Source organism: Bufo bufo, chromosome 8 (assembly GCF_905171765.1).
Source record: "Bufo bufo chromosome 8, aBufBuf1.1, whole genome shotgun sequence".
NCBI lineage: Eukaryota > Metazoa > Chordata > Amphibia > Anura > Bufonidae > Bufo > Bufo bufo.
This window is the reverse complement of record NC_053396.1, coordinates 6088559-6116168: the sequence shown is the minus strand read 5'-3', so window position 1 is coordinate 6116168 and position 27610 is coordinate 6088559. Positions and strand designations below refer to the sequence as shown.

At 47.6% G+C, this 27610-nt stretch overlaps 1 protein-coding gene across 6 annotated transcripts in view; it reads left to right on the top strand.

Annotated features, from left to right (window-relative positions):
* Positions 1-22968, top strand: part of RALGDS (ral guanine nucleotide dissociation stimulator) — a 107441-nt gene extending 84473 nt beyond the window's left edge. For 5 of the 6 annotated variants that reach the window (XM_040406158.1, XM_040406157.1, XM_040406156.1 and 2 more), the window contains exons 2-18: positions 10632-10808; positions 11850-12043; positions 12537-12611; positions 15904-16097; positions 16180-16301; positions 16691-16906; positions 17004-17107; positions 17218-17302; positions 18210-18287; positions 18426-18512; positions 18608-18640; positions 18769-18890; positions 19300-19395; positions 19569-19833; positions 20380-20625; positions 20812-20926; positions 21198-22968. In XM_040406158.1, coding sequence (XP_040262092.1) covers positions 10632-10808; positions 11850-12043; positions 12537-12611; positions 15904-16097; positions 16180-16301; positions 16691-16906; positions 17004-17107; positions 17218-17302; positions 18210-18287; positions 18426-18512; positions 18608-18640; positions 18769-18890; positions 19300-19395; positions 19569-19833; positions 20380-20625; positions 20812-20926; positions 21198-21373 — 2385 coding nt within the window. In that variant the 3' untranslated portion in view covers positions 21374-22968. The remainder of the gene's footprint in view (positions 1-10631; positions 10809-11849; positions 12044-12536; positions 12612-15903; positions 16098-16179; positions 16302-16690; positions 16907-17003; positions 17108-17217; positions 17303-18209; positions 18288-18425; positions 18513-18607; positions 18641-18768; positions 18891-19299; positions 19396-19568; positions 19834-20379; positions 20626-20811; positions 20927-21197) is intronic. The other variant, XM_040406155.1, reaches the window with a different exon arrangement.
* Positions 22969-27610: the final 4642 nt, after the last annotated feature.

The following is a 27610-nucleotide window of genomic DNA, read 5'->3' as shown; positions in this document are numbered from 1 at the left end:
TGCTCCTTAAAGGGACACTCCATGTAAAACTGATGCATTGTGTTCCAGTCCTGAGTGGACACAGGGATGCTAAGGACACTTGAAATTGTCACGCTCCGCCCCCTGCGGTTTTGCCCAGAGCATCCCTTTAAGAACATTTCCCATCATTCTGTTCAGCCGTCACCAGTTGTTTTTAGGTCGGAGGGTGCGGCCATATTGGATTACAGCCCTATACAGTTGTGATACGGCGTAGGTGAGCACCGCGGGCAGGCCGCCGCTTGTTCTCCATAATAAATCTCAGACATAATTACAGAAGTGATCCTCCGGTATTTCCGAAGCTGCTACACTTGACAACCGCGATGGATTTTCTGACAAGTTACTTCCCTAATTAACCAGTTTCACTCTTTTCTGCGCCGCTCACTCCTTCATACCCATCTCATCTCTGTGTCATCAGACTCAGGGGAGGGGTAAAAATGGCCGCCAGTCACCAGTCCTTATCATGTTTTTTATCACTGGAGGTTTCCGACTTCTCGTCCCTGGAGCCTTTACTTTCCACAGTAAACAGCGCTCGTCCCGGTGGACGTCTGTCTAAAAAGAGAGCGATTCACGTCTCACAGGAGAATCAATATGTCTCTCACAATTGACTTTCTATTGTATGGGCTGCGGGGAGGGGGCAGCGAAGTTGAGGTCGTGCTCCACTGAAAGACTAATTGCTATCTATCAGCCATAACAAGATGGCCGCTAATTTGGTGCGGGGGGAAAAATGTCCCTTTAAAATAATAATAATAATAATATACACCGCTAAAATAATAATAAAAAAGTTACAAAAGATATTTTCAGAAGCTGGATAACTGCCAGTATGGCTACCCCTGTACGGGTGAGATCTGAAAGATGGGCAGCCTGGTGACAGCTGGCGGCCATGTTAGTAGCTCAGACTCTGCAGTAACTGGTACATCTAAGCCACGTGGACCCAAGGACTTCGATTTTATGCTTTTTTTTTAGTTTATTTTGGGGCATCATTTTTGAAAAAGTGGTCATTGAACTTTAAGTTCATAGAAATCCAAACAAAAACTCAGATGTTATGATTGTAACCCCAGGTTTACTGGTTACAAAAATCAGCAAAACGCAAAATTCCAGGCATTTTTTTTCCTTTTTTTATATTTGTAGTGTTTTAATTTTTTATTTTAGAATTTCCCCCCAAATGGTTATATTTTATATTATTAGACTAGCAGAAGGACTTGGCTTCGCACGGGTAGATTTAATCTATTTCATTCAATGTTTCTGTGTCTCGTTAAAAAGTATCCACAGTATCCCCCATAACTGTGACATCTACAGCCCCCCGCCTCCTTAACACTGACCCCCCCCCCGCACAGTGCCACTGCCTCCTTACAATGGGACGCCTACAGCAGCCCGACCCCTTAACTTTGAGTTTCAGCAGCCCACCCCTTTAACAGTGAGTTTCACAGCACCTCACTCCCTTGACATTGACCTTCTCAGGCGCACCCCCTTTAACAGTGACCTACACAGCGCCCACCCCCTTAACAGTGACCTTCACAGTGCCCGCCCTTTTAACAGTGATCTCCACAGTGCCCGCCCCTTTATGCTATCTCCACAGTGCCCGCCCCTTTATGTTATCTCCACAGTGTCCGCCCATTTAACAGTGACCTCCACAGTGCCCGTCCCTTTACCAGGGACCTCCACAGTGCCCGTCCCTTTACCAGGGACCTCCACAGTGCCCGCCCCTTTACCAGGGACCTCCACAGTGCCCGCCCCTTTACCAGGGACCTACACAGGGCCCGCCCCTTTACCAGGGACCTACACAGGGCCCGCCCCTTTACCAGGGACCTACACAGGGCCCTGCCCCTTTAAGTCACAACAATTTTTATAATGATAGGCTATGGTGTTGCGCTGCGACATGACAGTCGCAAATAAATCCATCCAAGATGGATGCATGTAGCAGCGTAGTTGTGTCTTACGTGTCGTGCGACTTGGGTTGGCTGGGTTGTTATGGAAACCTGGAGTAAAGCTGTGTGTGTGGAGACTAAGGGCCTGCGAGCTTCTATTGGCTGATGAGGGACATGTGACCGTGTGAATGGCAGGTGGGATATGAAGAGAAAGCCTTGCAGGCTTGTATTGGCTATTGCAGGTCATTTTTGGGGAATATCTCAGAAATAGTACGTCCTAGAGAGCTGAGACCCGGTCTAAAACCTTCCCTGACACCCAACGTACCTGTGTGCCAAATTTGGTGAAGATCGGTCCAGTCGTTTGGTCGTGCATAAAGAACGTCCAGACAGATGTCGGGACAGACAGAAACTCCCTGTGTACCGGCATGTCACCTCCACAGTATTCTTTCCCAGATAGTAAGTGATATGTCACCAAGTTTAGTAGAAATCGATCGATGAGTTTTTGAGTTACAGAGCAAAATGTGTGTAGCAAAAACTGTTGGAGCAAACAGACTCCATGCAGCTGCTGTGTAGGGCGGAGGACCCCCACAGGATTTCTTTCCAGGTAGCAAGGGATGTGTATACCAAGTGTCGTTGAAATCGAGTGATCGCGGAACATACATACAGGTATATACGTCCTTCTTTACATATATAGAGATTATTTGCTGTATTATTGTATTAAATATTATTACATTGTGTTATTCTGTAATTTTTTATATATTTGTTGTTTTCATGCGGAGTCCCTCTAGTTTTTTTTTCTGGCTGCAAAATAGGACATTTCATCTCCCCCCCCCCCTCCTTTCCCGAAACCCCCGGTGAATGTTGCTATGGTAATACATTTTATGGACATTGTCAAGTGAACCGGATACAGCATACGGCCTGGATTGTGCTGGATCCATAGGGAAACGGTACATTCCTGCACATGCATCTCCCCCCTCCCCCCCACCATCAGCCATATACCGCACAGTACTGTCCTCAGGACACCGTCTACAGGTGGAAATGAGATGCGCCGATGATTTTGGGCATGCCCTATCCAGGAATCTGGGAGTCAATTCTATCACGGAAACCCCGTCCTAATTTATTTGCAAATCATCGCATCCAGAAATTAATACTATAAATAGGGTTTTAGGTAAGAGTCGTTTGCATATGCAAATTAGATTATGTAATTTGCCCTATTTACCTTTAGTTATTTACATATATACCATTCAGAACCGAGGTTAGCTTGACCTCCGAGAACCTCATACCTCATTACAGTACGCAGACGAGGAGTCTCTCTTTTTATTCCAGAACCGATTCCTATTATCGGCCGCCCCTTCTTTAGTAGATGGTACATTTTGTATGATGGAGCGGAGGCCTGTGTTCAGCGGCGGTCCATCCATCCGTGTAATTCGGAGTCCCTCTTTCTGTGAGAGGTCATCTGCATCTGGGCGACGCATTGTCCCCGGCCACTGACTCCAGGCAAACAGCTTTTGTATCGGGCAAATGGAGAGAAGAGGCCAAGATCCCCCCCCCCCCCCAGCCCAATCTATTGACTCAAAAACTCTCCTCTCTGCCCTGACACTGAGCGAATTACATCTGCTTCGAGTATTTAGTGGGTCGAATTAACTCCGCATGTGACAGACCCGGAGGCCTAACATAAGATCGGGGAAAGCTGGGTGCTGTAGTGGCAGCAGACATATTGGTTGTCACCCAGCTTTCCCAGACTCAGGGAGTGGCACAGCAATAAGGTAAAGGAGGGTTTGCAGATCAGCTGGCAGCCATATTGGTCGGCCACAGATGTAAAATTGTAGAATTTCTATAAAAAAATAAAATAAATACAGACTTCAATGGGAGTTTAGGTAAAAACTAGCAAATTTATTTATTTATTTTGCATTTTTTATTATATCTTTTTTTACTTTTTTGACATTCAGTTGTAACAATTTGTAAACATTTTGTAATATTTAGAATTATCTTTTTTTTTGTCAGGATGCCAACCTCCGCACCGCGCCCTGGACAGGTTTATTTCACGGCGTGGTATTTATAGTAAGCGGCGGGAATGATATTATATAAGGGGAAATGATAGGTTATGACGGCGTGCGGAAATGTCAGAGAAGTGTTAATCCGTCCGCATTCGTCACGACGCTCGGTGACATCCGCCATGTTTAATTGCGGCCTGGTTGTAGATTTCTGCTGCTGATCGATTTTATGGCTTTCGTCACTGAAGACAGACCATTTTATTATACCCCAGTCACCTCCAGAGCTGCATTCATAATTCTGCCGGTCCTCTGTTGGAAACCGACCGTCTGCACTTTGTGTGACGCTTCTGAACGCCCACGACACGCTGCTTCCTGGAATCGTAGACGCAGCTTTGGATGTGACTGGAGACACGAGGAATTGGTGGCTAATATGTTATGAAACTGAGAGGCCTGGCGTGTAAAAATCAGCCCCGAGCCCCCTTGGATTATATTCGGTGTTGTGCGCGGCGGGGGTCATTAAGATGTGCTTTTCTGTTGAATTTTCAAGAAACAATGCCTCGCCTTTTCAGCTTCCCAAATCGGAACAGTGTGTCTCCTGCTGGAGCTAAGAGGTTTAGAGGCCTAATCTGCTGCTGAGCTCCTGGCCGCCTCTGGTGGTGTCACAAGACCCCGCGGCGGATGACGAGCCGCGCTCACCCTCTGCACGCAAAGTGCCGTCTGTATATTGGAGCTACAGCGCTTGGGTTTTCTCATGATGTCATGGGATCTGATCTGATAAATGCAGCACAATCCAGAATTTAAAAAAAATTATAAATAACACTTACATTTTTTTACATATATTATTTTAACATTTATTTTTCTTTAACTTTTTTTTTACTTTTTTTTGTTTAATTTTTAACTTTTTATTTTCCCTTTTTTTTTTTACTTTTTTAAAAATATATATATATAATTATTTTAATTTTTAATTTTTTTTTTTTTTTTTACTTGTATAGAATATTTTTTTGTGTGTGTTTGTTCTATACATAGTCTCCATGATCACTCTTCCGCCACCACCTCCATATGATGTGACCTGGCCGCAGTGACAACCAGGGCTGCAGGCCGTGTTTTGTTTCGCACCGTCACTATGTGTCCTGCTATTGTTACTGTATGACTAATACTTGGGTAACTTTACCACAATAGTACATGGGGGGGGGGGGGGTCACATGATCCTTTCGCCATTCACGTTTTGCTGCTGCTTTGTGTCTTGGTGACATCTCTGCTTTTTGTTTTGTTGCTTTTTTAATAAAGGGAAGTAGAGAGGAGCGATCTCCTCAGTATGGGAGCAGATCTGTGCAACACTAGGCTGGAAGAGTAACTTAAAGGGGATGTTCGGAGGTAATAAAGGGAATAGGAGTTGCACTCAAGACTATCCCTATACGTTATAGGGACAATCCATAAAAATTTCAGTGGTCACCATGTAATACTTCATTTCCCCTGTGGTGGCGCTGCAGGGAGGATAAACACTTATTGCCGGGTTCCACCACAGCGGTTCTCTTTTATACGTTTATCGGATAGGTGATAAGTGTCTGATCGATGAGGATCTGACCTCTGGGACCCCCACCGGCACCTCGCTGCATGTCCATGGACGCCCTCCATGCCCCCCCCCCCCCCCATCATCTCTTGCTTCCTCCTTGGAGTTTCCTTCAGACTCATTAACAATTTAGTATAAAAATAAGAAGTAAAAAGAGGAAGTGAACGTTACAAAACAGGGCATAAATATAAACCACAACCGCAGTCATGTGACCACCCCAAAAATAATCTACAATAGAAGCCATCTCTGGAAAAGCTGGGTGACAACCAATATGGCCGCCATCACAGTGGTGCGGATGAGGTGGTCGCCCAGGCTCTTAGACATCTGTCCACTTCAATCGCACGTGTCACATCGCTGTATCATCAGGGAGACTTACCTTCAGGAGTCCGGGAAAGCTGGGTGACAACTCATTTTGCAGATGCAATGGAGGCCGTATTGGTTGTCACCCACTAGCAGAGGTTACCAGTATGTGTCTTATTTTATGTAAAAAAAAAAATTAACCCTCGCTAAGCCGGCTCTGTGTGTCTCTTCTGCCTGATTTGTCTATTACCCGGCGTGCCTTAGACTATCGGTTCTTATGAAATGAAGGGATCAGATTTGCATCGAAGAGCCGCCAGCTGCCTGACCTGGCATGAACTCCGCAGGGTATATAGAGCCACCCTTGTGATGCCTGGGTACAACCTGCAGATTTACTTTACTGTCCCTTTAAAGCTGGGCAGATCAGGATGGCTCAGTGGCTAGGAGCACTGCCTCGTACCTCTGCTGCATATGACGCCTCCTGTGAGGTGTTATCACATGTGGTTCCTTCAGCCCGTCAGCCCACTAGTCATAGCACCCTGCACCTGTGGTTAGATTGCAAGCTCCTCTGTACACAGAATTGTGCGCACTTCTGAAGGTGTATAGGAAAGTGCAATGCAGAGGAAATTACTGTGAAACAGTGTATCTAAGCCGATCCTGTGTGATGGAGCTGCTGTATCTAATCCTGTCCTCTGTGATACTGTCTGCTGAGCTTTGTATCTAATCCTATCATGTGTGATACTGTCTGCTGAGCTGTGTATCTAATCCTATCCTGTGTGATACTGTCTGCTGAACTGTGTATCTAATCCTATCCTGTGTGATACTGTCTGCTGAGCTGTGTATCTAATCCTGTCCTGTGTGATACTGTCTGCTGAGCTGTGTATCTAATCCTGTCCTGTGTGATACTGTCTGCTCAGCTGTGTATCTAATCCTGTCCTGTGTGATACTGTCTGCTGAGCTGTGTATCTAATCCTATCCTGTGTGATACTGTCTGCTGAGCTGTGTATCTAATCCTATCCTGTGTGATACTGTCTGCTGAGCTGTGTATCTAATCCTATCCTGTGTGATACTGTCTGCTGAGCTGTGTATCTAATCCTATCCTGTGTGATACTGTCTGCTGAGCTGTGTATCTAATCCTATCCTGTGTGATACTGTCTGCTGAGCTGTGTATCTAATCCTATCCTGTGTGATACTGACTGCTGAGCTGTGTATCTAATCCTATCCTGTGTGATACTGTCTGCTAAGCTGTGTATCTAATCCTATCCTGTGTGATACTGTCTGCTGAGCTGTGTATCTAATCCTATCCTGTGTGATACTGTCTGCTGAGCTGTGTATCTAATCCTATCCTGTGTGATACTGTCTGCTGAGCTGTGTATCTAATCCTATCCTGTGTGATACTGACTGCTGAGCTGTGTATCTAATCCTGTCCTGTGTGATACAGTCTGCTGAGCTGTGTATCTAATCCTATCCTGTGTGATACTGTCTGCTGAGCTGTGTATCTAATCCTATCCTGTGTGATACTGTCTGCCGAGCTGTGTATCTAATCCTATCCTGTGTGATACTGTCTGCTGAGCTGTGTATCTAGTCCTATCCTGTGTGATACAGTCTGCTGAGCTGTGTATCTAATCCTATCCTGTGTGATACCGTCTGCTGAGCTGTGTATCTAATCCTACCCTGTGTGATATTGTCTGCTGAACTGTGTATCTAATCCTATCCTGTGTGATACTGCCTGCTGAGCTGTGTATCTAATCCTGTCCTGTGTGATACTGTCTGCTGAGCTGTGTATCTAATCCTATCCTGTGTGATACTGACTGCTGAGCTGTGTATCTAATCCTATCCTGTGTGATACTGTCTGCTAAGCTGTGTATCTAATCCTATCCTGTGTGATACTGTCTGCTGAGCTGTGTATCTAATCCTATCCTGTGTGATACCGTCTGCTGAGCTGTGTATCTAATCCTACCCTGTGTGATATTGTCTGCTGAACTGTGTATCTAATCCTATCCTGTGTGATACTGCCTGCTGAGCTGTGTATCTAATCCTGTCCTGTGTGATACTGTCTGCTGAGCTGTGTATCTAATCCTATCCTGTGTGATACTGACTGCTGAGCTGTGTATCTAATCCTATCCTGTGTGATACTGTCTGCTAAGCTGTGTATCTAATCCTATCCTGTGTGATACTGTCTGCTGAGCTGTGTATCTAATCCTATCCTGTGTGATACTGTCTGCTGAGCTGTGTATCTAATCCTATCCTGTGTGATACTGTCTGCTGAGCTGTGTATCTAATCCTATCCTGTGTGATACTGTCTGCTGAGCTGTGTATCTAATCCTGTCCTGTGTGATACAGTCTGCTGAGCTGTGTATCTAATCCTATCCTGTGTGATACCGTCTGCTGAGCTGTGTATCTAATCCTATCCTGTGTGATACTGTCTGCTGAGCTGTGTATCTAATCCTATCCTGTGTGATACTGTCTGCTGAGCTGTGTATCTAATCCTACCCTGTGTGATATTGTCTGCTGAACTGTGTATCTAATCCTATCCTGTGTGATACTGCCTGCTGAGCTGTGTATCTAATCCTGTCCTGTGTGATACGGTCTGCTGAGCTGTGTATCAACTGTATTAAAGCCAATGATACCTCCCCCATCATTCTACAATGGTCAGCCGGTCGTCCAAGTTCTGAGTATGAGGAAGGAAGATAAATGAAATTTTGGGTATTTTTCTTTATGTACATAAAACCATAAGTGACTGCAAAGTATGAGGAAGGAAAGCAGCGGGAGGTTAACTCTTTGTGTGATACTGTCTGCTGAGCTGTGTATCTAATCCTATCCTGTGTGATACTGTCTGCTGAGCTGTGTATCTAATCCTATCCTGTGTGATACTGTCTGCTGAGCTGTGTATCTAATCCTACTATGTGTGATACTGTCTGCTGAGCTGTGTATCTAATCCTACTATGTGTGATACTGTCTGCTGAGCTGTGTATCTAATCCCATCCTGTGTGATACTGTCTGCTGAGCTGTGTATCTAATCCTATCCTGTGTGATACTGTCTGCTGAGCTGTGTATCTAATCCTATCCTGTGTGATACTGTCTGCTGAGCTGTGTATCTAATCCTATCCTGTGTGATACTGTCTGCTGAGCTGTGTATCTAATCCTATCCTGTGTGATACTGTCTGCTGAGCTGTGTATCTAATCCTATCCCGTGTGATACTGTCTGCTGAGCTGTGTATCTAATCCTATCCTGTGTGATACTGTCTGCTGAGCTGTGTATCTAATCCTATCCTGTGTGATACTGTCTGCTGAGCTGTGTATCTAATCCTACCCTGTGTGATATTGTCTGCTGAACTGTGTATCTAATCCTATCCTGTGTGATACTGCCTGCTGAGCTGTGTATCTAATCCTATCCTGTGTGAAACTGTCTGCTGAGCTGTGTATCTAATCCTATCCTATGTGATGCTGAGCTGTGTATCTAATCCTATCATGTGTGATACTGCCTGCTGAGCTGTGTATCTAATCCTACCCTATGTGATGCTGAGCTGTGTATCTAATCCTATCATGTGTGATACTGTCTGCTGAGCTGTGTATCTAATCCTACCCTGCGTGATACTGTCTGCTGAGCTGTGTATCTAATCCTACCCTGCGTGATACTGTCTGCTGAGCTGTGTATCTAATCCTACCCTGTGTGATACTGTCTGCTGAGCTGTGTATCTAATCCTGTCAATAGTAATACTGTCTGCTGAGCTGTGTATCTAATCCTATCCTGTGTGATGCTGAGCTGTGTATCTAATCCTACCCTGTGTGATGCTGAGCTGTGTATCTAATCCTACCCTATGTGATGCTGAGCTGTGTATCTAATCCTACCCTGTGTGATACTTCCGCATGTATCCCTCGGACAGGCGGCTGGAGCGCTGTGTGCACTGAGCCGTCTCCTACTCTCATCGTTCACGGTCTGCCACCGATGGCCTCTGACGAGGTCACTTCAGAAGTGGTAAAGTGTGACCGCCATGTTTACCTTCTCAATCTTGTTAGGAGAACATTCAAAACAATCAACTTGAGATTTTCTGCGACCCGTCAAGAGGCGATGACTGCCACTCTTGCCCCAGGAGCTTACACTCATTGCCCTGGTTAGCTGCATTACTATGGTGTATTCTCCCAGTACTAGTCTAAGCATCTCTTGCCCCAGGAGCTTACACTCATTGCCCTGGTCATATGCATTACTAGGGTGTCCTCGCCTAGAACTGGTCTAGGCATCTCTTGTCCCAGGAGCTGGCAGTCTAGCTGTAGATGTTGTGATGCTGTGGAGCAGCGGCTCATTTCCAGTGCGTTGGTCGGGGGTGTATTGCGCTGTAGGAGGCGTAGAATTCGATCTCCTACATTTCTTGCTCCGATGGATGGAGAGAAGGACATGTAATCCCGTTACAGGTTTACCCGCTAATCGCATTGTGTTCATTATGTGATTCGCCGTTTCTCGGCCATCTGGTGGTTGGCAGCTGCGACGGGCGCCGTGTGGTGGGTGTCATTATCAGAGAGGCCCCGGATCCGATTACATTACATGGAGGATTTATATGGAAGCCGTCGAGAAAGCCGCTCCAGTGGCAAGAAGCTTTTCTGGCAGCGTGTGTATGGGGGGCACCGCCCAATGCTGTGGGACCCTCTGTGCGATGCCATCATCAGCATGGGGGCGCCCAGACCTGGCACAATATATTGCTCTAGGATAGCGACCCCCAACTTGTGGCTTTCCAGCTGCTGCAAAACTACAACTCCCAGCATGCAGCGGATCACTAGCACTGCAGCCTGCACCTTATAGAATAATATTGTATGTTAGTGCATGATGGGTGTGATTGTTTGGAATCATGAGACTGGCGCATTAACCCCTTATGTGTCTCGTCCTTACAGAGCTCCGCCCAGGAGATCGGAGAAGAGCTGGATGACGGTGTTATCTACAGCATTTCCCTGCGGAAAGTGCAGCTGCACCACACGGCCAACAAGGGGCAGCGATGGCTGGGGGTGAGCAGGGTCCCGTCCCCCATGGGCACTGCTGAAGGCGGGCTTGCTGGACCCCGGGACACTACGGTGAGGAAGATGGTGGAGCTGTGTACAAATGATGTCTGTAGTCGGGGACAGCAAGAATCCATGCATGGGTCTGCCACCCTCACTAATGCCTGGCACTGCCAGCCCAATGCAAACCGTTAAAATAGATTTACCATGTTGAAGAGCAGTTCATGCATCTGCATGTGGCCTCTATGTCTTAGTGGTAAGGTGCTGGGCCGAGGTACGGCTTTAAGGGGCTACTCTAGGGGGTTGTCATCCATACTTATGAATTATGGGCTGCCTCTGTTCTTATGATCACCGACAAAATGGCCGCCTCTGCCCCGTGTCCTTTCCTAGGCTGTGAAATCTCTGACTGCCGTCCGACTAGAAGCCTCCATGTTCAGAAAGAGTTAAACAACATGTGTGGTTTTTTTATACCTCCGCTAGACCGACCGCCTCCCTGTCAAGGACGGGGGTGCGGCGGGGATGGTGGCGGCCAAGTTGAGGTCAGCCAAGCTTATACGGTAACATGCAGCCAATTGAGAATAGTGACCCGGCCAGTCTCCGCTGGGAATAGTTTAGTTTATAGAAACCCATGAGCGGAAGGATAAGTGTGAGACATTACAGAAGTCCCCAGTCCTGACATTCCTCTCCTCCTCGGGGACTATATCTCCAGGTCCTCTGCGCTTGAAGGAAGGAAAGCCGCAAATAGCTGCTGGCATCCTGTCCTATATCAGGATATTCTTCAAGGCGGCTGCAGAGCGTCAAGGGCGACTTCACGCCCTCGTTATACAAGTCCCTAATTATCCGGCTAATGACATTCAGGACGATAAGGGGTTCTCCAGCGAACGCTACAACTGCAGCTATCCTTTCTTTAGAGGTTGGAGATCCTAAACTTCACCCCTAACCCCCACCTGACCTGGGGCAAGAAAAGTGAAACCCCGTCAGGGTATTTTACTGCTTCCCCTGACATCTTGTGTCACGGTGCAGATCTAATATTAATGCTTGGGGCCTAGAAGCTAGAAAACCTTCTCGCACGCTCACTTTGAGGTTCTACTGACGCCGTGTGTTTTTATGATCTAGTTCGAGAACGAGACGGCCCTGAGCCTGTACGAGACATGCAAGGTGCGGACCATCAAGGCTGGGACCCTGGAGAAGCTGGTGGAATACCTGGTCTCCGCGTTCAAAGGCAACGACTCCACCTACGTCACCATCTTCCTGTGCACCTACCGGGCATTCGCTACCACTAAACAGGTCCTGGACCTGCTGCTGAACAAGTGAGTCTGAAAGACCGACGCTCCTCAGGAATATCCCTTTAAAGGGGTTCTCCAGGATTTTTTTAACTGATGACTAGTGTTAAGCGAACTTGTGTTTTAAGTTCGGCGTCTAAAGTTCGGGTTATCGTAGAATTGTGTTATGGATTCCGCTACCACGGACCATAACGTAATTTAGAATCCATAACGCGATTCTTCGATAACCCGAACTTTAGACGCCGAACTTAAAACACAAGTTCGCTTCAACACTACTGATGACCTATCCTCTGGTAGGCCATGTGACCGATGAACGTGACGTCACATGGCCTAGGCAAAGCTGGGGGGAGGTGATAGCGCTGCTGCGAGCGGCGGTGCAGGGGACCCGAGTGTCGGACCCCAAGTGATCAGATACTGATAATGAGCGCTGTAGTCAACGTCTGACAACTTACCGCGTCCAAGAACCAGTGAACGTCTAATACATCACCCTATATTAAATGGAACGTCTTTTCTCTTTAAGGTTTGGGCGTCTTCACCCTCAGCTCAACGGCGAACACTCCCATAATACCATCGACGATCGGCTCGAGCTGAAGAAGTAAGTGTGATCATCCATCTGCTGCTGATAACCCTCAGCAGGACTAATGGCTGCCACCCAGAAATACAAGGTGTTCCTGGCCGAGCAGAGATCAGACTCATTCACAGATACTGCAGATGACCATATAGTAGCAGCGGGCGTTTTATCACTCACGCCTTATGTGCAGATGGAATTTTTATAATGACCTGATACGTGTGGAGGCCATTTTGATAACCTTAAAGGCACACACTACCTCTGCAAGCAGTCTGGTCTCTTAGGGCTGTGCAGGCAAATGCAATCTGTTGCTCCCTGCCGTCCGTCCTATTAGTCTGGAGACACATTGACTATACTGTAGCCCGGGTGAATACAGTCTATTGCACCCTGTTATCAGCCACATGAGTCCTGAGAAAGAGTGACGAGAAGTGCAGAAACCTCCCCATAATCGTCACCATGTCACATTTCCCCAGTGCTGAGACCTACCACGGACGTGTACTCGGAAAGTCTTTAGACCCTTTCACTTTTTTCCCATGTCGCTGCCTGTTCTGAAATTAAAAAGAAAAAAGTTCCAGTTTTGCACTCAATGCCCCATAATGACAAATTCAAAACAGATTGTTAGAAATCTTGACTAAAATCTCACATTGACATAAGTCTTCAGCCCCTTTGGCAGTGATTCCAGCCTCCAGTGAGATGATGCCACAAGGTTTACACCTGGATTTGGGGGCTCTCTGCCATTCTTCTCTGCAGATCCTCTCCAACTCTGTCAGGTTGGACGGGGGCCGTCGGTGGACAGCCATCTTCAGGTCTCTCCAAAGATTTTCCATTGGATTCTCATTAAGAATGTCTCTGTACTTTGCTTCATTCAGCTTTCCCTCCTCCCTGACCAGTCCCTCTGCCCCCACCACCCCATCATGATGCTGCCACCACCATGCTTCACTGTAGGGATGGTATTGGGCAGTGATGAGCGGCGCCTGGTTCCTCCAGACATGACGCTGTCACCACCATGCTTCACTGTAGGGATGGTATTGGGCAGTGATGAGCGGCGCCTGGTTCCTCCAGACATGATGCTGCCACCACCATGCTTCACTGTAGGGATGGTATTGGGCAGTGATGAGCGGCGCCTGATTCCTCCAGACATGATGCTGCCACCACCATGCTTCACTGTAGGGTTGGTATTGGGCAGTGATGAGCGGCGCCTGGTTCCTCCAGACATGATGCTGCCACCACCATGCTTCACTGTAGGGTTGGTATTGGGCAGTGATGAGCGGCGCCTGGTTCCTCCAGACATGATGCTGCCACCACCATGCTTCACTGTAGGGATGGTATTGGGCAGTGATGAGCGGCGCCTGGTTCCTCCAGACATGATGCTGCCACCACCATGCTTCACTGTAGGGATGGTATTGGGCAGTGATGAGCGGCGCCTGGTTCCTCCAGACATGATGCTGCCACCACCATGCTTCACTGTAGGGATGGTATTGGGCAGTGATGAGCGGCGCCTGGTCTCCTCCAGACATGATGCTGCCACCACCATGCTTCACTGTAGGGTTAGTATTGGGCAGTGATGAGCGGCGCCTGGTTCCTCCAGACATGATGCTGCCACCACCATGCTTCACTGTAGGGTTGGTATTGGGCAGTGATGAGCGGCGCCTGGTTCCTCCAGACATGATGCTGCCACCACCATGCTTCACTGTAGGGATGGTATTGGGCAGTGATGAGCGGCGCCTGGTTCCTCCAGACATGATGCTGCCACCACCATGCTTCACTGTAGGGTTAGTATTGGGCAGTGATGAGCGGCGCCTGGTTCCTCCAGACAGGACACTTAGAATTGTGGTCAGAAAGTTCAATCTTGGGTTCATCAGCTAAGAGAATCTTGTTTCTCACAATCTGAGGTCCTTTAGGGTCTTTTTTTTTCTTTTCTTTTTTTTACAAATCCCAGGCGGCTTTCACGTGTCTTTTACTGAGAGGCTTCTTTCCGGCCACCCTGCTATAAAGCCCACATTGGTGGAGGCTGCAGTGATGGTCGATCATCTGCACACAGGATGTTTCGGATCTCAGCCAGAGGGACCATTGGGTTCTCGATCACCTCCCTTAGGCCTCATGCACGCGGCCGAGAGCGGTCCGTGGTAACCCGGCCGGGATTCCTGCTGACAGCAGGAGCGCACGGCATCATCGGTTGCTATGACTCCGTTCGCTTTATGCCGCCGCTGCACTATAGTAATACACTCATATGATCTATACGAGTGTATTACTGTACAGCAGCGACTGCATGAAGCGCACGGCGTCATAGCAACCGGTGACGCCGTGCGCTCCTGCTGTCAGCAGGAATCCCGGCCGGGTTACCACGGACCGCTCTCGGCCGTGTGCATGAGGCCTTAGCAAGGCATTTCTCCCCAAATTACTTAGGTGGGTCAGCACCATCTCCTCTTCTAGTCCTGGTTGTTCAAAAACTTCTCCCATGTAAGAATTATGGAGGCCACTGTGCTCTCGGGAACGGTCAGTGCAGCAGAAATGGTTTTGTCCCCTTCTCCAGATCTGAGCCTCCACAAAGTCCTGTCTCTGAGCTCTACAGGCAGTTCTCTCCTCCTCATGGCTTGGTTCCTGCTCCGATCTGCATGGTCAGATGTGAGATCTTATATAGACAGGGCCGTGCCTTTCCAAATCATATCCACTCCACTGAGTTTACAACAGGTGACTCTAATGAAGGTGAAGAAACGTCTCCGAGATGATCAAGAGAAATGGGGCTGAATACTTATGTCCGGGGCAAATTATTGTCTTTCCTTTTTATTTGCAAAAACTTGTAAAATTCTGTTTTTACTTTCTCATTATGGGGTGTTGAGTGCAGAATTATATTTATTTTGGCGCAAGGGGCAACATAGCCAAATGTGAAAATATCTTTCCAAATGCTCTGTACATCCATAAGCATGACTGATGGTGCTGATTTAAGGTGTACCGGCCCTTTAATAAAAGTCCGTGTCACATTTGATTAGCTCAGCACAATTCTAAGCTTCTTATTGTAGAAGTCATGTTGCAAAATGCAGGGACTTTCCAGCCTGGAAACAAACAAAAGCTCTTCCCTTGTGTTTCCAGTCCACAAAATCCTGTTCTGTAAGATGAAAGAGTAGGAGGAGGAGACGTGGATCCAGACCGTGCCCTGGAGAGCATGCAGGTTTACCACATAATCCCGTCTGGACGATGTATATATAGTGCAGCAATCCCCCATGTAATGACAGCACAATGCCGACGGTGTTTTGACCCACAGAGCTAACACTCTACAGAAGACCAGAGAATGTTAACAAAGCATGTCTCCTCTTTTCAGCACCATCTCATCCATCCTGGGAGCCTGGCTGGATCAGTATTCGGAGGATTTTCGACAAGCACCGGATTACGTGTGTCTGAAGCAGCTCATCGCATACGTACGGCACAACATCCCGGGCTCAGACCTGGAGCGCAGAGCTCGCAATCTACTGTCACAGTTCCAGCGGCAGCAGATCAGCGAGTTGGATCAGTATGGTAAGTTAGGAAGGTGACAACCTTAGAAATGGCCGCCTCTGTTCGCACAAAGGCCTGCCCCTGACAGCATTGTGTTTTACAGTTGTGGACCACACAAGCTGCACCTTCCGCCTGGTGGAGGAGAGCGCCCTCCTGGAGGGGAAACCGGACTTCCTGTCATTCCAGCAGGAGATGGTGGCAGAACAGTTTACAGTCATGGATGCTGTGAGTACTCGTGTGTTCTCCATTATATATCAACCATATCTGCATCTTGCTATATGTTTGCTTAGGTTATAATATAGCTATTTGCCAGAGGGATCGGACTCCCATTTGTCTGATACAGAAGTCCAAATTCCCTGTATGATATGGTAAAATTCGGCGACCCGCAGCCACCACTAGGGGGAGCTCACTGCATACTGATTATCCATTGATCTCAGTAATAATGCAGTGGACTCCCCCTAGTGGTGGCTGCAGTTACAATTTTACTGTCAGTGCTGGGGTTTTGGAGCTCTGCTTCAGAAAAATGGAGCTTTTAAAGAGACATTGACTATAAAAGCCATATGTACCTGATCCGGCTGGAGCCTACAGCTGAACGCTCTTTTTGTCCATCATAGGACCTCTTTAAGAAAGTGGTGCCATATCACTGCCTGGGTTGTATCTGGTCCCAAAGGGACAAGAAGGGCAAGGAGCACCTGGCACCTACGATCCGCGCCACCGTCTCTCAGTTCAATAGCGTCACCAACTGCGTCATATCCACGTGCCTGAGCGACCGGTCACTGAAGCCCCAGCAGAGAGCCAAGGTGGTGGAGCGCTGGATAGACGTGGCCAGGGTAAGTGCTCTAGGTTTCCTCGCCACATGCATTTTATCTTGAAACGTTTGCTCGGGGCCCTTTAAATAGTCTTCTGCCCTGTACCCTCTGTCCGTAGGAATGTCGCATCCTGAAGAACTTCTCGTCTCTCCGTGCCATTCTGTCTGCGCTCCAGTGCAACGCCATCCACAGGCTAAAGAAAACATGGGATGAGGTGTCACGGTGAGTACACCCCAGAGGCGGTCAGGTCCTGCTGGGAGTCGTAGTTATGCATCGGGTTGGAGGCCGCTGTTTGGCGCTGTGCATTATAAAAACATATCTGTTTATTTCAGGGAGAGCCTCAGGACGTTCACAGAACTCTCCGAAATCTTCTCTGATGAGAACAACCACTCGTTAAGCCGGGAGCTGCTGATTAAGGTGAGGATAGCGCCCAGCCCATCATCAAAGGGAAAAAACATGTTGCGTTCTACTAAAAACAGCTCCACCCTTGTCCCATAGGTTGTCTGGGGTATTGCAGCTTACTTCAATTGATGTGAATAGAGCGGAGATGCAATACCACACATAAGAGTGACACTGTTTTTGGAAGAAGGCAGCCATTTTTCTCCATTTCTATACAGGTCACATGCCGTGTTAAATGGACAGGGCAGCAGTTGTTTATGCTCTCCCTTTTAAGCATGTTTTTAGTGTATTGCAGTATTTCTGCACACGTCATATGTGTGGGGCTCCCCTGATATGATTCATGTGTACGTGCCAGACACGTCTGTAGGCTGCTGTTATCAACGAGGAAACCCTCAGCTCACGCCCTTACACATCAGGCCAAGTTCACGTTCATGTGTCAGACTGGGCGTGCTGGGGAACAGCAGAGATACTCTCCATGTGGAGGCGGAGGGATTCCCTCCTGCACTACAACCCCCATCAACGCCAGCTGAGCCCAAGTGGGGCACCTAGAACGTCAGCCAATCACATTCCTGTGTCTGCATTCCCCATAAACCCCGTGGCAGCTGCACCTTTATGTCCCTGGTTTGCAGCCGGGGCTTGTAATACACGGCCTCTCCTATTTCTGGATTGGTCACGAGGCTTCCACCTATTATTTCCAATTGACTTTAACCACAAAACAATTGCTTGCACATAGTTCACATTGCATCTGGCGTTCTATCAATGCGGGGGGGGGGGGGGGGGGGGGGTGATTCAATAGCCTCAGGCTGCCGGCGCCTGCTCTGATGTGGGCGATCTACCAGGAATCCAGTGATTTAACACCCACCCTTGTATTGTGAAGAGTTCTTGCCCTCTGTGGGACGCGTAACCCTTTGTTAACCTTTTTCAGGAGGGCACTTCCAAATTTGCAACCCTTGATATTAACCCTAAGAGAGCACAGAAGAGACACCAACAGCAAAGAGAAATGGTAAGCGACATGTCGGCATCTATGTACCTACTAACAAGGAGGCGATATGATTGGTGCATGCTGACCAGAAGATGCGCCCCCTAGTGTTGCATTGCAGTAGTGCTAATTAATTGTATTTTTTTTTAATGCTGTTTGCAGGGCGTCATGCAAGGAACCATTCCTTACCTCGGCACTTTTCTTACTGACCTGGTGATGCTGGACACTGCTATGAAGGACTATTTAGAGGTCAGTATCTTTACGTCCTGACTGTCGGGTAATCAGTAGATAATATAAAGATGCTGCAAGGGTTACTGATTAACCTATTGCTGATTTCTCCATAGGGCGGCCTTATAAACTTTGAGAAGAGACGGAAGGTAAGTGTCTTTTATAATCTTATTATATACTGTTAGTTTTCTACTAGAATTTGTGCCGCTTTTGGTAACTTTTTGCTTCCTTTGTGCTGATTTATTATAGTTTTTTTTAATATATTTTGCACTTTTAGGAGTTTGAGGTGATCGCTCAGATAAAGCTTCTGCAGTCGGCTTGTAACAACTACAGCTTTATCCCAGATGAGGCATTTGTGGAGTGGTTTCACAGCGTGGAGCGGCTGACGGAGGCAGAGAGGTGAGATGACGAGCGGTTCATGGGTGCGGCCATGCAGGTGGAAAATCTCCAATGTAGACACGAACAGCAAGGTGTGCACTTAACTGGAATTTTACCCTATGGACAAATCGGCTGCACGCAGAACGCGCTTTCACCCTTTGCAATGGAAAGTGATAAATCTGCAGCAATTCTGCATCTAGATCTAAGACCAATGCCTTTGTCCATGGCGTAAAATTGCAGAATGTGCAAATCCATCTTTTGTGGCGACTGCATTATTATCAGATCACAACCATCACAAGGCAGTTGCTATTTATGTAATTCTGTAATATGAACATAATTAGTTTAATAATCCGGCGCCTGCTGAGGTCGGATCACAGGAATTTGACAGTAATTGTCCCAGGATTAACTGTATATTTTTCTTGTGCTGCAGCTATAGCCTATCCTGTGAGATCGAACCTTTATCCGAATCTGCGAGCAACACGTTAAAAGCCAAGAAAAACACCGGAATCATCAAACGATGGAGCGAGTGAGTATCCCCAGATTTAAAGGGCCAGAGAGTATCTAACCCTCCAGCCTTTCACAGTGATGTTATTTCACTGGAGGGGGGATAAGCAGCTGCCAGACTCTGGCACCACTTCTCTGATGTAGAAAACAAGCGCTGGCTGCGATGGTCTCCATTAACCCTTCTGTCTCCCGCAGCCGTCAGCCTCCCAGCTCAGAGCCCTGCCCCAGCGTCAGCTCTCACTCCAAGTCCTTCGATCAGCTGAAATGCAGCCCGCACCTTTGCGGGAACGACACCACAGACTCCGTCAGTGTGACATCCGCCGGGTCCAGCAGCTCTGACGTGGAGGAGATAAACATCAGCTTTGTGCCCGAGTCCCCGGATTGTCAGGAGAAGAAGGTACGAGAGGAACAGCCCAAAGATCCGCCGGCACAGGCCACAGAACGCTGCGCTCCCCTGGGGGTCAGTCCCTGCTCTCTGTGTTTTGCTGTGTTGGAAAAGGATTATAGAAAGCTTTTGCGTCATTCAGTGTAAGCGGGAAATTACACCCCTAGAGTCAAATGGGCAAGTCCAGTCACAGATGATGTCATCAGTGGTGCAGTAAATACTGTCGATGACAAACAAAATGGCTGCCTCTGTAGGGAGCGTCACTCAAGCTCCTAAACAGAGACTGACTGATGTCCCATGCTCCAGTACTACTGCACAAGAAGGCAGATTATTTCCCTCCTCGTAGATGGCCATATTGGTTTTCATCCAGCTTTCCCAGAAAGACATGTGAGCAAATGTATTAAGGCCATTAGGGGTTTAGTTTCCTCTTCCTGCTTGGCGTCTACATTTCAATATACCGCATGACGTGACCACAGCTGTACATTATAAGGCTATAAAGGGGCGGTGGGCCGTAATTTATAGCTGGGGGTCCGTTGTCCTCTTGGGGCTCTTCACTTGTGTATTATAAAGGTTTGCTTCTTCTCCACCAATATCTGACACTCATTTTTTTTGTGCTTGTAGTTCTGGGAGTCGACGTCGCTCTCGTCTCTGGACACGTCCGGCATCGGATCAGGGTCAAGCAGCGCTTCTTCTTCGTCTGTCTCCTCCACACCTGTGTCTGCCTCTCGGACGCACAAGCGCTCCGTCTCCGGGATCTCCAGTTACTCATCTCTGTCTCTTCCTCTCTACAACCAGCAGATTGATGACTGCTGCATCATCCGGGTCAGCCTAGACGTGGACAACGGCAATATGTACAAGAGCATCCTGGTGAGTTATTCCCCCCTTTCCCCTATGTGCTTCCCAGCGTAGACCAGTCAAACAGCGCCACTCTCGTTCAGAGGCTATGTCTGGTACTGCAGCTCTCAGAAGTGGCAAAGTTCCTGGAAATAAAGCAGAACCTTTATCTAATCTCCTCTCTCTGACCGCCCTGTCCACATTCTCATTTTTCCGCAGGTAACTAGTCAGGACAAGACCCCCATAGTGATCCGCAAAGCAATGGCAAAACACAACCTGGACGGGGAGCGGGCCGAGGACTACGAACTTGTTCAGATCATTTCCGAGGAGAGAGGTAATGGAATTTCTGCAATGGGACAGGAAGTGTTTTGCGGTTACAGACCAGCCCGGCCACTTTCTATGAAACTTGTGACAAGTTTCGGGTCTTTAAAGGTAAAGCAGCAAGTATTGTGGGTGCCAGAAAATATGGCTACCACAGCTGCTCACCCAGCTTTCCCAGAGCCTTGAACAGTAATTCCTCCATTAAGCTGGGTGACTGCCTAGAGGGTGATGGCGTCTATGGGCACAATAATAACATTTGGAGTTTTATTTTTGTCTTTCCTCAGAATTGAAGATCCCGGATAATGCAAACGTCTTCTACGCCATGAACTCAGGAGCCAACTATGACTTTATACTGAAAAGACGCGGCTTTTCCAAAGGGGTAAAAATCAAGCACGGGTCCAGCTCCACGTTACCCCGCATGAAACAGAAAGGACTCAAGATAGCGAAGGGCATCTTCTGATACCCCAGGTCTGCCCACCGTACCCCAGCCAGAGCTCTGGAGCGATCCAAGGATAGCACTTTCTCCAAGGGGGGACGGGGGACGACTATTACGTCCTACGGAATGAGCCCCTCTCCGGCCTTTTCTTCTGACTTTACAAAACTGACAACCAAGAGCAGATTTCTGTGTGGAGTTTTTGGGGTCTCCACTGAACGGACTCCAAATAAAAGGCCGACACGAGACAAGTTCAGGGGCAGCCGACGCCATCAGGATCCCAGCATCCGCCTCCATGCCACAGGTGCCTTTAAGGGAAGGGGGTTGAGTAGATAAGAAGACCTTGGATTCTGACAGTGCCCAGCCTGTGCCATGCCCAGGGTGCCAGTATTAGATGGAGTCAGCCCAGTCTTGGGTGCGGACAGTTAAGAGACTCGGAAGGCTATGAGAGGCAGACCGGCCCGACACTAGCCATCTATCCCCTTAAAGGGACCCTAATGTACATACACCCTGTGGATACCATGATTCTGTGCATTTTTCATAAAAAAAAAAAAAAGCACTTTGTAAAAAGGAAAAAAAAAATACTTTTTTAACCTGTAAAAACCTGGACACGCCTTTGATGGCCTCTCGTCACCACTGACCGATCCAGCATCTCAAACCGCACCAAAGATCCCGCGCCACAAAAACATCGACCCCCCTACGTTTCCACGGGGCGGAAGGCTAGGCTTGAATGGTCTCTCCCGTCTTGCAGGCATCACAGGGTTAAACGATGCCCCCTCCTCCAACCCTGTACAGTCATTTTTCTCCTGTAAATATTTTCTGTTAAAGAAAAATTTGGGGCCAAGTTAACAATTTCTGCGATTTCAGCTTCCCGGCAGTGACGGTCAGATCTGCGGAGGTTTTTTTTTATTATTATTATTGTAAAAATGTTTTTATTTCTTAGTGTAAAAATCTTTTTATCATATTTTTTTTTCCCCTTTCTGAATATTTATTGACTGTAAATAGACGCTAGAGTGAAATGACGTTATTTTCCATCTTTGTTTGGACGCTTTTTCCGTTCTTGTATATACGGCGTACAGGCAGAGCCCCGGCTTCGTTTGTTCGCCTTCAGTTCCTGCAGTGAAGGGGTTAATATTTTTTTTTATACATAGAGTGCTTCGATGCGATTGCAACCAGGTTGTGGCCGACGCTGATTGGGCGATTTCAGCAGTGACGTCATCAGCCCTGTTTCTTTCTCCAATATGGTGGCCGCAGCGCCAGCGTTTACAGGGGAGGCTCCAGCTTCATTGATGGCCCCGGAAAATGGGTTTTTGCTGTTTGCCTGGAGATGAACCGTCTGGTCGTGGATCTTCCCGTCAGACCGGTTCTTGTGCACACATTCCCTGCGGCCTTAGTGCTTTCTCTACACTATTTGCACAATCGGGTCAGATTTCTACATTTTCAGGGTTCTCCCCCCCCCCCCCCTTCCCCAGACGGCATTGTCTAAATCCAAGATGGCGGCCGCAGTCGGTTTGCTGGAGATATATTAGCAGCTCGATGCCATGTTTACTGCCTGTATACCATAACCAAAAGACAAGGCAAGGAGCTCGCCGGATATGCCGCATATCGGACTCCATCACCTTCCTGAACGGAAAAGCCATCATGGAGTCCTGCAGGCGACGGCGTTATGACTCCCTTGTCCCTCCCCCCGCGCGGTGGCTCTGCTGTGTCGTTTCCGGAAGTTGATGCCTTTTGTATTTTCTGGGTTTGCAATCATCTGTAAACGGGTTGGTTTTATAAGCCTGCAGCGAGGAGACAAGTCCGACTGGCGGTGTAATCATTCATTCCTACACTGATGTAGCAGAGGTGAATGCGTCACTAATGCTTTTTTTTAGGAACTCGCTCTGTCAGTACTGATGCATGCTCCCAGGCAGTCCCATGTAACACCAAATGACAAACTCAGCTCCGCTGTATCTGTATGTTGTCATCACTTCTAATGTTCTGACATCTGAAAAGAGGTTTTGCCGTAAATAATTGAGGGAGCTGCAGATTTCTAGTAGACTTCTCACAGCTGGGGGTTTGTAGCAATTCATCCAGTCTAGACAATCCTCAGCAACCCATGAGAAGGGTCTGTCTGTAAATTAGGATATTCCCACTTTCTGACAAGCAGCAGAGATCTTGAAAATGGTGAGGAACGGAAATGCGTTAGAAAGTTGCAGAACTTCTCATTCTGCAGTAAATCTGACTTATCACAATTACAGGGCGTGCAGACTTCTGCAACCATTCTTTGATTGCATCTGAAATCATTCTGAAAATAGAGTGTTTTGCGTATACAGCCCCTGTGCAGACCTATGCGTCTCTATGGTTACAGACTACAAACAACCCCGGTGTAGTCTGATCCCGCAGCCATACCTGTCCCTGACATCACACGGAGATGCATGGCTCTGCATAGGAGCTGGAAACACATGATGCATTGGAGCAAAAGTCTACACGGTAAAGGGTTTGTCTGAGATTTGACTGTTTATGGCCTACCCTTAGGATAGCCATCATTCTCTGATTGGTGGGGGTCCAACATCCCGGAGCACCACTGCAGCAACCAGCTCAGTCCATTACATACTGGTCTAATGGTGGGACCCTCGCCCGTCACATATTGGTGGCCTGTCCTTCGGTGGTAGGATCCTGGACAACCCCTTTAAGCTAATAAGAACCTTTCCTCAGATGTCTTGTACATTAAGTGGAAAACCCCAAAAATATCAGTTCTAATTCATCAGTTCACATCCTCCAAATATACTACAATACCCAGAATGCAAAGTTCTCACCGCGCCTTAAAGCCTAATCTTTGCCCCGGACGCTTCCCGTTCTGGGTCATATATTTTTTTTCTCTGCCACAATTTCAAGGATTCTCACAAGTGCCAATCAATACAGCCGATGGGTTGGTAGCTTATACCTAAAGCCTGCCCTGCCATCTGCATTCTGGGACTTGTAGTTAAAGCTCTGCAGATAGAAGTGCACGACGGACGGATTACACCGATGCCACCTTGTGTTAAAAACTGGTAACGCACCACAAAAGGAAACTCATGTGAACTCCATGTCCACAGATCCGCGTGGAGACACTACAGCGACGAACCTCGCTCGCTCCTTCATGATTTGCTCTCTCTTTATTAAAGTGCAATCTTCTTTTGGCCTGTGTGTGTGTGTGTGACTACATGTGTCTGTGCGACCGCGCCGGCGAGGTGCGAATGTTTACACTTGTAACCCTGTCTCTGACTGTGTGTCATGTATTTTGTAACTCGGATTAATGAAGGCGACTGTTCTAAAGTGCTCATTGTACACAAGCAATGGAAACTAGTCTTTGCAATAAATTCTGACACTCCAGAACCGAGATTTGTGGTGTCCTCTGTCTAAAAATAAAATGGCGGCGCAAGACACATCTCGGTGCAACGGTTTTCATATTTGGTCAGGTGCGCTGCTTACTGGTAAGTTTGGGAAAAGATGCGGGCGTAAGGTCATTATGGAGAGAACCAAGGGAATAACGGACGTTTACTCTATGGCTGCGCTCACGTCCGTAGGAAAGATGATTAATATTAGGGGAGGGATACACCCATCAGCCGTAACACGACCCTCAACCTCCAATACAAGGGAACGGGGACTAAAGCCGTCGGCAGTCATTTGACTTCTATTGGCAAAAATAATTGGAAAATAAAATAATGTTCTGCTCCCTGCAGTAATACTAATTGGGGGGTAGCACTAGATTAGAGGCCCCAGGACTCATACCTCCTCCTGCAGTATGCCATGGACATACAGGAAAATCAGCACTTAGGCCTCTTGCACACGAACGTTGTGCGTCCGTTCCATGCATTGGGGACCACAATTTGCGGTGGCCGGGACGGATTGAGACCCATTCAACTTGAATGGGTCCGTGATCCATCTGCACTGCAAACAAGTTCTATTTTTTTGCGGTGTGGAGGTACGGACAGAAACGCCACAGAAGCACTCCGTAGTGCTTCCGTTCCACATCTCCGTGATTGCGGAACTGTTCAAGTGAATACAGCCACGGGCACACAATGTTCTTATGCAAGACGCCTTACCCTGTGGCAGCAAAGTTGGTTCAGTAAGTGATCATCACATCTGATACTTCCCTGTCCTCTGGTCTGTAGGCCAAAGACTTGTGAATGGTTTAACGAAAATGTACTGGAGGCCGTCTGCGTGGTCGGTGAGACCACTGAGATATATACAAACTACTTCCGTCTACACCCTCATTATCCCTAGCAGGGGGTCCTGATAATGAGCCTTTAGAGGTGTTAAAGTCCTCTGAGATATATAACTACTATAATACTGCCTCCTGCGTACAAGACTATACAGTTGCAAGAAAAAGTATGTGAACCCTTTGGAATGATCTGGATTTCTGCACAAATTGGTCATAATATGTGATCTGATCTTCATCTAAGTCACAACAATAGACAATCACAGTCGGCTTAAACTAATAACACACAAAGAGTTAAATGTTACCATGTTTTTATTGAACACCATCTAAACATTCACAGTGCAGGTGGAGAAAGTATGTGAACCCCTAGACTAATGACATCTCCAAGAGCTAATTGGAGTGAGGTGTCAGCCAACTGGAGTCCAATCAATGAGATGAGATTGGAGGTGTTGGTTACAGCTGCCCTGCCCTATACAAAAACACACCAGTTCTGGGTTTGCTTTTCACAAGAAGCATTGCCTGATGTGAATGATGCCTTGCACAAAAGAGCTCTCAGAAGACCTACGACTAAGAATTGTTGACTTGCATAAAGCTGGAAAGGGTTATAAAAGTATCTCCAAAAGCCTTGCTGTTCCTCAGTCCACGGTAAGACAAATTGTCTATAAATGGAGGACGTTCAGCACTGCTGCTACTCTCCCTAGGAGCGGCCGTCCTGTAAAGATGACTGCAAGAGCACAGCGCAGACTGCTCAATGAGGGGAAGAAGAACCCTAGAGTGTCAGCTAAAGACTTACAGAAGTCTCTGGCATATGCTAACATCCCTGTTAGCGAATCTACGATACGTAAAACACTAAACAAGAATGGATTTCATGGGAGGATACAGGGATGGACTGGGACAATAAAGTGGCCCTGGACTTCAGCCAGACCGGCCCACTTTATTTTTCCCAAACACACTCAAAAAAAAACATAAGTAAAAACATTCCACTGTAAGTATAAGTATGTTTCCATCTCCTCTGTCATCTACTATCTCATGCGTTATGTCTTCTCCTCTCTCTAATCCTCTGTCTTTTTTCAGAACTTCTCTCTCTTGTCTACACTCATGTTCCTGCTCATCTCCTCTATCGTCTTCACATTCATCGCCTGCCTCATGCTCCCTCTCCTCTCCACTCTCCTCTATTGTGGACCCAGCCTGAGAATAGACATATAGTAAGTCACAACTGTAGGCTAAATATGTTCCATAAAGTCCACAAATCTGTATGTGGTTTAAGAAGGAATAAATAATAATGTCTGACTTACCATAGCAGTCAGGCCCGCACTGCTCTCAGCTTTTGCGGACGTTCCAGCAAATAATGCATCTAATTTTACACATTTAGTGGCATCTGCCTCAAGTGCTTGCCTTTTTTTGTCTCTTAACTTCTCGGCTCCTCCCTTACGTTTAGTCTTGTGTTTTAACATGTTTGTTGTTGCAAGTCACACCTAATGGCAATAGGTAACACTTGTTGTTAACCTTACTTGCTGACGCTGTGGTGGTGGCACTGAATTATCGCTGTACTTGTACACTTTCTCGTTCCTCCTCGGCGGCGCTGGCTCCGCCTCCTCTTGTTGCTTGAACGGGCTCGGCTCCTCCCATACTCCTCCTCTCCTCCCGCATACGGCCGTGAGCGTGACCCCTGAGATACCTCACGTCGCTGGGAGGTGATCAGGGCCGCTCTAAACATAGGAGGAGGCGGAGCCTGAGGGAAGTGGCAGGCCAGCGCAGCTTGATGGACGCCGGTCATTGGCTGACGGCGCCGCCGACGCCAGCCGCCAGGTAAATGAATCAAAATCACACAGAAAATGACAGTGATTGACAGCCGGCCCATAATTCGATCGGCCCACCGGGATTCTCCCGGTACTCCCGATGGCCAGTCCATCGCTGGGAGGATACCACAGAGGAAGCCACTGCTGTCCAAAAAAACATTGCTGCACGTTTACAGTTTGCACAAGAGCACCTGGATGTTCCACAGCAGTACTGGCAAAATATTCTGCGGACAGATGAAACCAAAGTTGAGTTGTTTGGAAGAAACACACAACACTATGTGT